The sequence below is a fragment of the Aspergillus luchuensis genome, chromosome 2 (genome assembly GCF_016861625.1).
Source record: "Aspergillus luchuensis IFO 4308 DNA, chromosome 2, nearly complete sequence".
Taxonomy (NCBI): Eukaryota; Fungi; Ascomycota; class Eurotiomycetes; order Eurotiales; family Aspergillaceae; genus Aspergillus; species Aspergillus luchuensis.
This window is the reverse complement of record NC_054850.1, coordinates 1,252,809-1,265,987: the sequence shown is the minus strand read 5'-3', so window position 1 is coordinate 1,265,987 and position 13,179 is coordinate 1,252,809. Positions and strand designations below refer to the sequence as shown.

The window sequence follows — 13,179 nt, the reverse complement described above, 5'->3', positions numbered from 1 at the left end:
GGGCGTGCGCTGTCAAAGTAAAGTAGAAATGTTGAACAAGAACGGACAGCAGAAGGGATTGCCCTATCCCAGTTATATATAGTTTGGTAACCAGTATCTTCTATCACGATGAATGAAGTTGACATGCTCCTAAACCACCCATCCTCATCTTAATCGCATTCTACATACCCCCATAATTACAATACCGAACACAATCAACCCAACCCCCCATCATAATCAAACTCATCAATCACCACTCCCCATCCCATCAATCCCGTCCATCCATCCATCCATCCATCCCCTTATCACCACACCCTCCCTTATCGATAACCCATCCGCGATAACGGAACAACCTTCCTCCCCCAACCCCACAACACTAAACCCAATCCATCCCTAGCGCTACCAAATCTCTCCAAAAAAATATTCCCATTGATTTGCAGCAAGCAAAGTTCCAGCCGGCAGCTTTGCACCATACCAACAACACCCCCAATTCCACCCACACACCACATATCATAATTCACCATGCCTAAGCGCAGCAAGCTCCTTCAGGCTCTGGACGAGCACCGCGGTCGCGACTACGAGGCCGAGAAGCAGAAGAAGCTGGTTAAGGCGGCGAAGAAGAAGAATGCTACTACCAAGGGTGATGATGTGAAGAAATCGGTTGTTGAAGAGAAGAAGAAGGATGAAGAGGAGGAAGTTTCGGAAGAGTCTGAAGAGGAAGAAACCCCCGACGCCGAAGAACCCTCCGAAAATGAGGAAGAAGAAGAAGAAGAAGAAGAAGACGAAGATGAAGAAGAATCCGACATCCCCCTCAGCGACCTGGAGGACGACGAGCGCGAAGACGTCGTCACGCACCAGCGCCTCACAATCAACAACAGTGCCGCCATCACCAGCAGTCTGAAACGCATTTCCTTCCTCACTCCCGCGACGCCCTTCTCCGAGCACAACAGTCTTGTCTCGCAAGAGCCGATTGAGGTCCCCGATGCCAACGACGACCTGAACCGCGAACTGGCGTTCTACAAGGTATGCCAAGCGGCGGCGATGACGGCGCGGAGCACGCTCAAGAAAGAAGGCGTGCCGTTTACGCGACCGGGCGATTACTTTGCCGAGATGGTGAAGACGGATGAGCACATGGGCAAGATCAAGAAGAAGTTGTATGATGAGGCGGCGGCGAAGAAGGCCGCTGCGGAGGCGAGAAAGCAGCGTGATTTGAAGAAGTTTGGTAAACAGGTGCAGGTTGCGAAGTTGCAGCAGAGGGCGAAGGAGAAGAGGGAGACGTTGGAGAAGATTAATGCGTTGAAGAAGAGTATGTTCTTACGATTTCATTTTCATTTTCCGTTTGGGATTGGTTGGTTTGTGTGGCTAACTGTTTTGTGCAGAGCGCAAGGCTGATACTGGCGGTCCTACGGATGATTCGTCCAACATGTTCGATGTCGCTATTGATGATGCGGCTCAGGCTGGTGGTGGTCGCAAGCGCGGTCGTGATGCTGAGGGTGGTCCGTCGATGAAGCGTCAGAAGAAGAATGAGAAGTTCGGGTTTGGTGGTAAGAAGCGCTTTTCTAAGAGTGGCGATGCTGTTTCGAGTGGTGATATGCGTGACTTCTCGGTCAAGAAGATGAAGGGTGGTCCTAAGGGCGGTGGTGCGAAGAGGCCTGGCAAGAGCAGGAGGGCTGCTGCCAAGGGCCGTTCTTGATTCCATTCGCTGTACATTTCTTTATGGTTTGGTTTATTGTTAGCTTGTCGGATACCGGTCGGGTTATAAAAGCAGTGTTTCCATAGACAGTTTGATTTGTATATTGATAATCATGGAATGGTGACTGTCTATCTAGCTGAACCTGAGTAGGGGACTTCATTATGCTGGTATCTCTGGTATCACATCATATCTCAAGAAGCAGAATCCCACCCGCCATGTATCATGCCACTCAACGCCGCTAACCTGACTCCGTAAGTGCTGCGAGCTACGCAACTAGAGAAATGTAAGCATGTCATTGAATGTAGAAGCAATAAGCAACATACCTTGTAGACTGCACACGCACATCATCTGTGCACAGAAATTGTATCTAAATTGTTGCATCGCATTGATGCCTGATTATGTCTTCACTCCATTAGTGAAGGCGCCATCCACCGGATGCTCGGTATCAAATGCGCCCAACTCTCTGATAAGACTGAGGAGATTATCAACAGGAAGTCCAATGTTGAGTCTCTGTTCAGCAAAGACAAGATCGATCTTCGCTTTAGTATCATCCGCATGAGCCAGGGCATGGTCCTGGATCAGCTCCTTGCCACGTTTGGAATTGCTCTTGTGGATGACCTTTTCGCAGCCTCGAACGTGACATGTCCAGGTATCGGATGTTATATCATCTTCATGGGTGCCTTCCAAATCTGATGCATCCGCGTTTGTCTCACGGTCCGCCCCGGAAACAGACGTGTTCCGGCTCTGAAGCGTCTCTTGCAATGGCGTCTTTTGGATGGGGGTTGCATCGTACAGTAGCGACCGCGTCCTGCGCTTCGCGCGAGTCGACAGCGGGTCGCGAACGAGTTCATGTCCGCGGACTTTGCTTGGAGTTTCAAACTCGTCCATTGCATCTTCGTTGTCGTCCGAGTCGTCATCTTGGTCATCGATTGCACTTCGTGTTCGCTTGCCGGTCTGCTTCGTGGCAACAGAGCTCTTCGGGCGCAAAACCGACTTGTGGACCCTGCGTCTGCGCAGTCGGGGATGGTCTTCATGCTCACTCTCTTCTCCGGACGATTCATCGTCCTCGGTCGGGCGAGGCCGCAGCGGGGTGAGGGTAATTTGCTGGACTCTGTTTTTCTTGGCCGCGGCTTTGAGCTCGCGGTAGATGACCTTGCGAGACCAGTCAAAGTTGTATGTTTTCGCCTCGTCCATCATTTCTATGATAGCTTCGGCCCGTGCACCGACAAGGTCGTGTGCGTAATCGGTACTGTCGATTGCGAAGCGTTCGACGAGGGTGTTGATTAGAAGCTCGAAGGTCAATTGACGCTTGGCCAGGTATCCTGCTTCTTTGAGGTCGAGAATGACCTTGTAGATAGCATCTGCCTGGTCTTTCGATAATCCAGATGTATCTGGTTGTGCTTCCGCCTCATCCTGGTCCTCTTTCTCGTCTTCTCCCTTGTCTTCCTCTTCTTCATCTTCCTCTCCTCCCTCCGACTCTACCTCCTTCGCGCCTTCGTACTGCGCTTTAATCTGCTCGTAATCATCCTACACAATTAGCACACTCCAACCCCCTCTTTTGAAAAGAAAAGACGACATACCGGAAACTTCTCACACAGATGCTCAAAAATGCACGTAGTGGTCCACTGCACATCCTCCTCACCCTTCAACATCCTCGAGAGCAGAAAGTCATGATGTTTATAAAACACCTCTGCAGAGTCATCCGCATCCTCGCAAATCCCATGCGTATGGCTCACATACTATCCCAACCCAACCAAAACATTAGCAACCAACATCCACCAAAGCACAGAAGAAAGAAATGGGAACATACCTCCTCACACAAATACTCAACACTCGGATTCCAATTCCTCCTCTTCCTCCTCCTCTTCGACTGATGGCGATCCGCCAGGAAATACAACAAATCAATCGCCTCCACCACATCATTGAAGATGGCTTTGTACCCCTTCGCCGGAGATATCGAGAACCAGCCCGCCTTCCCAGCCACCCAGAACCCGACTTCCCCGTCATTATGTTGTCCGTAGGCGAAGTGGGTGACGTTTTCGAGAACGATGCGTTTCGTCAAGTATTCTGGGTCGAGCACTAGCCAGTATTCTGTTAGCACCGCACCCCCCTCCATAGCTATAAAAAAAATAAGAAAATGAGGGGGTGATTTACCTAGCTTCTCCTGCTCCTCCTCCACCTCATCCAAACACCCCGTCACCTGGACCGGATTCTCCGGCGAGGCAGTCAACAGATTCGCATAGCGGGATTTGCCCGGAACCAGGACTCGAACTTCCGACAGGCTGAACTCTTCCCAGTCATTTTCGTCGGTGAGGGAGGGGTCTCTGGCGGCCAGGACACTATCTTCGCGGGAGGTCATGGTGGGGACTGCATGTTGCTTTCGATGCTCGGGAGGGGGGGCTTTGTTAAGTAATTTCTCTCGGTTTGGAGAGGGGTTAGATAGATTTAAGAAAAGCAATGGATAAGGTGGTGGGTAGTAGGTAATAAAGTGACAGAATTATTGAATGAATGAGTGAGTGAGTGAGGAGTAGTAACTGAAATGAGGAAGAGTAGAAGTAGAGGGACGGAGGGGTGAAGCTGACTGACTGACTGACTGACTGCAGTCACAGCGATGATGCTGCTGTTGCGCTTGCCAGCCGGAGGACAGTCCGGTAATTACCAGACAATTACACCACTGATTATGCCAGGATTAGGTGCGGAGGTGGGCAAGCTTACCGGGTAATTACTGCATTTGGAGTGGTAAATTACTACTACCAGCGGGATTTCTTTCATGCCTAGACTGGACTAGACTCGGTCCCGTAATGGGAAACTTGCATTGCGGGTAAGTTTGTAACTTTGCGGAGCTGAAAATATATTTTGGTCGACCTTCACTACTAACTTACTACTTACTACTTTGGGTGTAGTATTCGTTGCACCGCTATTTTCTTCGGTTATATTTGGCTATATATATATTTGTGTACGATCGCATCACTGAGCTGTGCTAGTCGATCAATCAATTGTGCCCCCCAATAACCTCACCCACCTTCCCGACCCTCATCGCTCGCCGATGAGCTTCCGTCAAGCCCTCAGACCCTTCCGTCGCACCATGTCCGGTGAAAAGATCTACGAAGGCGTATTCGGTATTCACTATCCCAATTATCCCCTCTACCCCGACATCTAACTAATAATGTGGTAATGAACAGCCGTCCACAAACCCCAAGGCGTCTCCTCCGCCGACGTCGTCCGCACCCTCCAAACGCACTTCAACCCCTCCAAGCTCTTCGCCCCCTGGCTCGCCGACGAGCGCGCCCGTCGCGCCCGCGAAAGCAACTTTCAGCGCAAGCGCCGCCGCACGCAGCGTCTCGACGTCAAGATTGGCCACGGAGGCACCCTCGACCCCCTGGCGACCGGCGTTCTCGTCGCGGGCGTCGGCAAGGGCACGAAACATCTGAACGAGTTCTTGGGATGCACCAAGCAATACGAGACCGTTGTGCTGTTCGGCGCCGAGACCGATACCTATGATCGACTGGGAAAGGTGGTGCGCAAGGCGCCCTACGAGCATGTGACGAGGGAGATGGTGGAGAAGGCATTGGAGCAGTTCCGTGGGAAGATCATGCAACGGCCACCGATCTTCTCGGCGCTCAGGGTCAATGGAAAGAAGCTTTATGAGTATGCGCGCGAGGGCAAGGAGCCGCCGATTGAGATCCAGAAGAGGCCGGTTGAGGTCACGGATTTGAGGATCCTGGAGTGGTATGAGCCTGGGACGCATGAGTTTAAGTGGCCGGAGGCTGAGGCTGAGGGCGAGGAGAAGGCTGTCGCGGAGAAATTGTTGGCGAAGGAGGACGAGTTGCCCGTTGTGGAGAAGGAGGGTGAGGGAGAAGGAGAGGCCTCTGCGAAGAGAAAGTCCCCGCCTGCGGAGGATGCTCAGGAGAATGTTGAAGGTGGTGATGCTGAGTCTGCTCCATCGGCGAAGAAGCAGAAGGTTGCGGAGGGTGAGGCTGCTCCTGTTGAGCCGGCCGAGCAGGAGTCTTCGGAGGCTCCCAAGGAGGAAGCTAAGGAGGAAGCCTCCGAGTCCAAGCCCCAGTCCCAGCCTCAGCCGGCTGCGGTGAAGATCACCATGACGGTGTCGTCTGGTTTCTATGTGCGCTCGTTGGCGCACGATCTGGGCAAGGCGGTCGGAAGCTGCGGTCTGATGAGCTCGCTCATCCGGTCCCGTCAGGCCCAGTTCGAACTTCACCCGGACAAGGTGCTCGAGTACAAGGACCTCGAGGCCGGCGAGGAGGTCTGGGGTCCCAAGGTTCAACAGTTCCTTGAGGACTGGGAGGAACAGCGACTGGCTCGGCCGTCGTCCCCGCGTTCCCCGAAACAGAATTAGTCTGTAGCTACTAGGCCGGCGTTGGGAGATGTAATAAATGTTCGCATGTATTCTTGGATGTTGAAGGATGAGTAGATGTTTGCCAACATGTCGGGAATAGTCTTCCGACCTTGCTCAAGCAGGAGCTAGCCAGTCAACCAACAGTCTAAGGCTACAATCCAAGACTTAACGGGACCGCACTGCTGACAGTAGAACAATCTAAATGTCTGGACAACAACCACGCCACGCTATTGAAGAACCAATCGCCAATGCTGCTAATGTCGACACGAAGAATCCAAGACCCACATCCTACAGAGCAAGCCGACAGAACATCCTGTCTCACCAACAAGTCCAACAAAAAGGGATAGAAGAGTAGAATGTGATGGATACAAAACAGTGGGTAGAAGGAAACCGTTTTGAGGGGTATACCGCTGAAAACACCGGATGAGGAAGGAAAGGAGGAAGGAATGCGCAATATATGCAGGTCAAGGAGAAGGGAAAGGCACAAGCTCTATGCAGGAGATCAAGGCTAATGAGAGACGGTCTGGTAGGTGCTGTGAGCGTCGAGCAGCGCTACATTGTGTTAGTTACCATCCGTTGAACGTATCAAGGCAGGCGACTTACTCTGAAGCACAAAGGTTTGCCCCTGTCTCGACTCGCAGGCGCACTGGAGAGTGTTGCCGTCCAGGAAATCCAGCAGGATGCTGTTGGGCAGCTCCTGGCGGTCTTCGTCCGGCAGGCAAGGAGTGCGGAACTCGGACATATGATACCGCTTGACCAGGTTGCGGTTGGTCGAGTCCAGATTGCCAGGCGTCAGGATCAGATAACCCTGGTCATCAATGCGGACAAACCGACGCTTCCACAGGAGAGTGTCAGGAAACTGCACATTGACCTCGCCAATATCGATCGCCGGAGCCACCTCCGTCGCCCTCGAGACTGGCCTCTCGGGTTCCTCAAGCTTGATGGGGACCACATGGTCATCTCCCTTGATAGGGTTCAACACACCAACAACGCTCTTACGCGAAGTGATAGAGGACATGCGGCGCAGGAGTCGCGTCGCACGGGATTCCTTCTTCTCATCAGGGGAGGAGGGCGCATCACCGGACGACTTGGCGGGTGATGCTGCCTCTTCTTCTTTGATGGATGTAGGGGTAGAGATTCGACTCTCTGGACGCTGCATGGACACGGAGGATTGCTGGTCGGATCCAGCAGAGGACGGGGGCAAGGTATCATCTTCCGACGGAGTGATGGTAGGTTCTGTTTGCAGACTCAACACAGGGAGCTGTGTAGTTTCCTGTTCGACAGTAATCTGGCTGGGTTGTAGATTGAGGGCGGCCGGCTCGGATGGGTCGGCGTTCGGGTTGGTTTCAGTAGCGGTGGGATCGCGAACAATGCGAGCGGTCACAGAGACCGAGCTAGGAGAGCGCGAGAGGCCAGGACCAGCGAGGCCAGGGCCCGCCTGTGAGCTAGGTCGTCTCACACTTGCTGAGCGCGAGAAAGATTCAGGAGCGTATGAGAGGGGTCGGGGCATCGAAGGTCCCGAGTAGCCTTTGCGAAGAGTCTCGAAGGAGGCAGCGGAGGGGGCGGCGAGGGTTTGGCCGTTCGTCGAAGGGGCGTCGCGACTGCTGGAGAACTTCTCCAATGCCTTAATGCGGCTGGAGATGCCCGACGACACATTGATCTTCCTTGCCACCAGGACCGGCCCGTTCTGGGAACCAGAATCGGCACCCGTCGTCGAGACGGAGCGGCCCATGGCTACGGTCGACATGTTGGGGGACTGGTGTCCAATGGCACTGGGGTTCGACACGGCACGCGAATTCCTCCACGCATCAGGCGAGACGTTGCCGTTGCTGCTGTTGGAGTAGCCTGGGGAGAGGGGTGACACGCCCACGGAGATGGGCTTGGCCTCCTCAACCGTGGCACTGGTCAATTCTTCCATGAAGGAGTCGTCTGAAAGAAGGTTCTCGTCATCCGAGTAGTCGGGAGTTGGGACTTGAATAGGTTCGAGGTAGGGTTTGCGTTTCTCCTTTCGAGACGTGCTGTGCTGTCGCTCCACATTCGAGGATTCAGGGGTCAAGTCATGCTGCGGCTCCGTCGGAGGGGGAGCGGCGATCGACAAGGACTTGGGGGTGAAGGTGACCGCTGGAAGATGGTGGGGGGAATCGGGCCGAGCAGGCGACTCGAATAGATCGGACTCAGTCACGTCTGGCGTGCTGGGTTGGTGGTGGTGGTGGTGAGGGAGGACCTCTTGTTCGCCAGGAACAACAGGATGGGGGACTGGTTTTGGTGGCGAGGGGCCAACAATCTCTTCGTCCGGAGCCTTTCCAGAATTGTTCTCGAGTGGAGCGGCGATGGCGCTAGGCAGCCTAGTCGGGGAGCTGGGGCCACCCGAGACGCCTCCGGAATTGGATGCGTCCAAGTCCCTGTCGCCCTCCTGCGTTTCAGATCCCGAACGAGTGGGTGTTGTCGCCTGAAACTCATTACTGCTGTCGCTCAGGTGTGCTGGTTGGCTAAGGGAGAGGTGGTCGCCCGAGGGCTCAGGGGATTTAGGAGTAGTACGGCCGTCGTCTTCTTCAGCCCCCTGATGACGGAGCGTGGGCTGCAGGCTTGGCTGAGTCTCGGAAAGGGGCTCCTTGTTCGGCCCTGCCAAGTGGGCCATTCGGTCATCGCCCCCGTCGTGCTTCATTTTACTTGGTATATGACCGATGTTCTCCTTATTTTCGGTCATATCCAGCCCGGACGTCTCTCCCTTATCTGTCGCGGAACTGTTCTTCCCTTCCTTTGCTTTTTTCTCCATTTGCGTTTTCCGCATCTGAAGCGCCTTCATCAACCGCTCTTTCTCGTTGGACGTGGTGGAGGAAGACAGCGCGCTCAGTGACTTGGCACCGGGCGATATTTTGGGCCGTGAGATGGGCATGGAAAAGGGAGGCACCAGTAACGGAGGCACTGCTGGTACTTTGCTGGCGACGGGGGTCCCGTTGCCTCCAGAAGATCGAGGTCGCGAAGGACTGGGATTGGACTTGCGCAGGGACGATGATCGAACGCCCGCAGGCAAAGATGCCACTGGCCGCCGCTCAGCGCTCCGAGAGAGGTTGCCTGCCGTGCGAGGGCGTCCGCTGCCATCTACTGAAGGGCGGGGGCCCAGCTTGACCTTAGCTTTGTATCCGGCACGCTCCAGGTCACGTACGGACGGCCTGGCAGACTGCGAAGATTGGCGGGGCTCCGACGGAGCGTAGGACGCGTCTTCTCGAAAGCTCTTATAGGAAGGAGCCCGCTCCGATGTGGCCACGGACGAGGACCGCTCTCGAATGGAGGCGTTTTCGGAACTTTTCGGGGTCGAATCGTTGCCGACTGGGGATTGCTGGATACTTGACACCACTGATGGGGGAACCACCGTGGCTTCGGACAGCTGACTGAACGATCTCTGGCGCGGCATTCCATCGGCCGCGGACTGCGCCTGGTTCTCGTCCTTGCCTACGGTAGTCTCTTCGGCATCTTCCGCGATCTCTTTCAATCGGCGACGGCGGAGGGAACTGGAAGAGGAAGTGATCGAACCGGAAGCCGTATGTAGTAAGCATGCGGAGGACAATGCGCTTTCTGTAAGTTCCGATGGCTGCGTCACCGAGAATACCGTATCATGCGGGGAGAACTTGTCTAGAATCGATTGGAACTGGACCGTCGTTCGGGCTGCAGGAGGATGACGAGGTCAGTGGATGTAGGATTGTCAGGATGGGACAATATATCTGGACCAACCCTGAACGAGACGGGACATGCCCTCTGGCAGATAGCTGAGGACCACTTTCCGTCGCCGATATTGTAGGAAGCCGTAGAGCGGAGACTTCTCCTCGTAGCTGTCGATCGCGTTGCGCACGTCGGGCACCCCGCCGGTGCCGCGATCAAGGAGATCAACTTCATCCCTTGATACATACCGGAGGAGAAACCTAGAAGAGACGCAAGCCATGCGCATTAGCGACAGTCGATGCGATTGGGTTGCAATGGCCACCCTTGCAACGAAGGACCCGAAGGTGCTGCAGGGTATAGCCGAGACACACGGACTACTCACCATCCACCGGCCTCGGTGAGCGCGGTCTGGTAGGCATCGATGACGGTGGGATTATCTAGCCCATTGAGCGACATGACGGGAACTGCATTGGAGGCAGATGCCCAGGACCGTCACAGATCACGATTCCAAGTGATGATGATGATGGACGATGGGGGGAGGAGGGGAAGAGAAGAAAGAGGAGGGGCGAGAGGAGAAAAAAGAGGGGAAAGGGAGGGTCTAGCGGAAAGGTTCAGGATGTAAGGAAGCAAAGCAAAGCAAAGCAGTGCGCCGGGTCTCGATGTGTGATGGCAGCGAGAGCGAGACACACACCAGCGGTGGAGCGAGATCAAGACGGGCGGGACACACTAAACGGGGGGGATGGATTGAGAATCAGATACAATGTATAACTAATTCCTTTTTTGTGAACAAGAATGCTGATCCATCCGCAAAGACGGCCGAGGGGACCGAGTTGGTTGGTGACTTATGCCCACGAACCTCTCAGGAGTTCAACCCGGTCTTGAGCCCGTTCAGGGGCAGAAATGGGGGAGAGATGGAGAGTGATGGTTGGTTGGTTGGTTAATAATAATGGGTGTGGAAAAAGTGGATTGGCCCGGGTGCCTTTCTCTCTCTCCACTTTCAAGTTACAAGTCGAAATAACTTGAATAAGTTCATTCATTCACTGAGAGAGAGAATGGGAAAGAAGGAAGAAGAAGAAAAAAGAAAGGAAGTCAAGTAGATTAATACCTATCTATATTAATGTGTCCGTCTCTGTCTCCTTCTCTCATTTATCAGGCCATTGACAAGTGGACTACTACTAGTACTTGATGAAGTTATGTCCCTGAAGGCAACACCAGATGGGGATCCAATAATGACGCCGCAGAAGGAAGTCCGACCGTGGGACTATTGGTTGAACCAATTTCCAATTGACTGACTCTTCAGGTACCGACTTAGTAGTTGTTAGTACTAGTTCACACCCCGTCTCCACGGTCGCGGAATACAATTGTTAGAGAACGACTCATGTTGCTCGTGGTTCCAATTCCTCTCGGCACCCGACAACCGGCGTGAACGGGAGGAGGAGGAAGAAGAAGCAGCAGTAGCAGGGATGATGCGGGTTCGCTTTTCATCTGCAGGTGGCTTTCCTGGTCGCTGCCAGGGCCGTGCGACGGTTACTTACTTTACCGATAGGATACCAAGGCCATACACGACGGTATGGTGTTAATGCTTAATACGTATCGGCTAGGCTCAAAATCGGTCAGGACAGCCATGCGATCGTCCACTGCTAATTATCCAGGCCCCAAATATACCATCTCTCTATCGCTGAGAAATTCTCCTGGATGGAGTCTATCTGGTTGCCCACTTAAACTTTATCCCACCTTACATGGCCACTATCGATGGACAATCCGATTCTTGTCATCGCTTTAACCCCCTCCCCAGATTCCAGTATGGAAGGTCAGGGGTCTAGAACCCCTGCAGATATTCTGAACATGTCCGACCGTGTCGTCAGTCTGCAATGTAATAATTTTAACGGATGCTGATGAGATGCTCAAGCTTAAGCTCTAGCTCTAGCTCCCACAGCTCTTGTCCGTGCACATTCAGCCTTAGTCCAAATTTCTGTGAATAACTGATCCCTCGTTGCAATTGAGATTGTCTCATCCGCAATGTGATGGGGGTATGGGGGTTGGTTGAAACTGTCCGCATCTGGAGGTCTCCGTCCCGCTGCCTCTTCATCGCTCGGAGGCTGCCGATGCGGGGACTCATTGAAGCAGCATATATCCAACTACCCCCCACTTTAACTGTCACCATTGCTTATTTAAACAAACGGAATTTGATCAAGTTACCTTTACTCGAAAACATCAGCTTCAGCTCATAGTCCTTGTCAATTAATCTCCTCCCCTCCCCGCAATCATGTCCTCCGATCTCCCCGCTCCGTCGTCTATTACATCACTCCCGCAGGAGCAGCAATTCCGCGTCCTGGATACCCTGTTCGAGTCGTCCCCGGAGCTGCACACCCTCATGGCTCCCGTTCTCGCAAACCAGACATTCTCATCCTATTCCACTCTGATTGATGCGGTTGGCGGTCGCATGTCCGCTCTGTCTGCTGCCAACTCGTCGAAAGATCGCGATATCCTGGTGGGGATTTTGGGGTCGCATCCCCGCCTGGGACAGCCCAAGGGAGCCCCGACGGAGCACTTGAGCGAACTGAGCAAGAAGGAACAAGCAAACCTGAACACGGGAGCAGAGGAACAAGCAGAGAAGCTGAAGCGGATGAATGCGGAATATGAGGAGAAGTTCCCTGGCTTGCGATTTGTGTATGTTCCCAATCACCCAATGAATTGTGTTGGTCTAACATATCTCCGTGGCATAGTACTTTCGTCAACGGCCGCAACAGGGATGCCATCATGGAGGAGATGCGTGAGAGGATCGACCGGGGTGACGCCGATCGCGAAGTGGAGGAGATCATACAGGTGAGATGGCTGTCCATCCGACCACGGAACAGTGCTGACAAAGGGCTCTTTACAGGCAATGTGCGATATTGCAAAGGATCGGGCGCGGAAATTGGAGCAGTCTGCTAAGATATAATTCCCATCATGCAAGCATAATAAATACCAACAATAAATACCCTTCGACTTCACACCCGGATTCATCTCCTTGCCAAAGCCGCTGCTTTGCAAAGTACAATTCTATCTAAGGGATTCCTCAGCGGAGCTGTCTGTCTCCTATGGGAGACAATGGCGGTAATATGCATGGTAATTGGTGATTCCGTTAGTATAAAAGTGGCTGACTAGTGCCGGCGAATTATGGGAAGACGGTCTTGTCTCACAGCGGGACGATCTTCCGTTCTCAGGATGCGTACTACCAGCACTTTAGTATTACACAGACTGGATTTGATCTATGGTTGTTGAAGGAGTACCTTTTTATGGGATCCCTTAACACTCTGCAAGCTAGCTTGAAGCTAGCTTGTGAGACAACCCGGGAGGTCAGCCATCGATAGGCCAATGATATCGGAGGGGGAGAGGTTGTACATCGCCATTGTTGGACAGCCATGCAACGTCAGACAGTAGCTTTCCTTGATAGGGGATGCTATGGGAGAATGGGAATGATAGGGGTAGCTAGGGATGTACTGACTGCTCT

At 53.4% G+C, this 13,179-nt stretch overlaps 5 protein-coding genes across 5 annotated transcripts; 3 read left to right on the top strand and 2 right to left on the bottom strand.

Moving 5' to 3' along the window:
- Positions 1–501: 501 nt before the first annotated feature.
- EBP2 (EBP2 family rRNA-processing protein) lies at positions 502–1,672 on the top strand (the record flags this gene model as incomplete). The annotated part of the gene is made up of 2 exons (XM_041685109.1): positions 502–1,285; positions 1,359–1,672. The coding sequence occupies 2 exons, from the start codon at positions 502–504 to the stop codon at positions 1,670–1,672; spliced, it is 1,098 nt and encodes a 365-aa protein (XP_041539226.1).
- A 396-nt stretch (positions 1,673–2,068) lies between these two features.
- Positions 2,069–4,031, bottom strand: AKAW2_20399S (uncharacterized protein; the record flags this gene model as incomplete). The annotated part of the gene is made up of 4 exons (XM_041685108.1): positions 2,069–3,199; positions 3,253–3,411; positions 3,483–3,751; positions 3,827–4,031. The coding sequence occupies 4 exons, from the start codon at positions 4,029–4,031 to the stop codon at positions 2,069–2,071; spliced, it is 1,764 nt and encodes a 587-aa protein (XP_041539225.1).
- Positions 4,032–4,718: 687 nt separating this feature from the next.
- On the top strand, positions 4,719–6,026 carry AKAW2_20398A (pseudouridine synthase PUS4; the record flags this gene model as incomplete). The annotated part of the gene is made up of 2 exons (XM_041685107.1): positions 4,719–4,791; positions 4,855–6,026. 2 exons carry the CDS (start codon positions 4,719–4,721, stop codon positions 6,024–6,026), a joined length of 1,245 nt encoding a protein of 414 aa, XP_041539224.1.
- A 508-nt stretch (positions 6,027–6,534) lies between these two features.
- AKAW2_20397S (putative GPI-anchored cell surface glycoprotein) lies at positions 6,535–10,142 on the bottom strand (the record flags this gene model as incomplete). The annotated part of the gene is made up of 4 exons (XM_041685106.1): positions 6,535–6,578; positions 6,630–9,692; positions 9,759–9,946; positions 10,069–10,142. The coding sequence occupies 4 exons, from the start codon at positions 10,140–10,142 to the stop codon at positions 6,535–6,537; spliced, it is 3,369 nt and encodes a 1,122-aa protein (XP_041539223.1).
- A 1,810-nt stretch (positions 10,143–11,952) lies between these two features.
- Positions 11,953–12,627, top strand: AKAW2_20396A (2-oxo-4-hydroxy-4-carboxy-5-ureidoimidazoline decarboxylase; the record flags this gene model as incomplete). Its single annotated transcript, XM_041685105.1, has 3 exons — positions 11,953–12,356; positions 12,413–12,512; positions 12,568–12,627. The coding sequence occupies 3 exons, from the start codon at positions 11,953–11,955 to the stop codon at positions 12,625–12,627; spliced, it is 564 nt and encodes a 187-aa protein (XP_041539222.1).
- Positions 12,628–13,179: the final 552 nt, after the last annotated feature.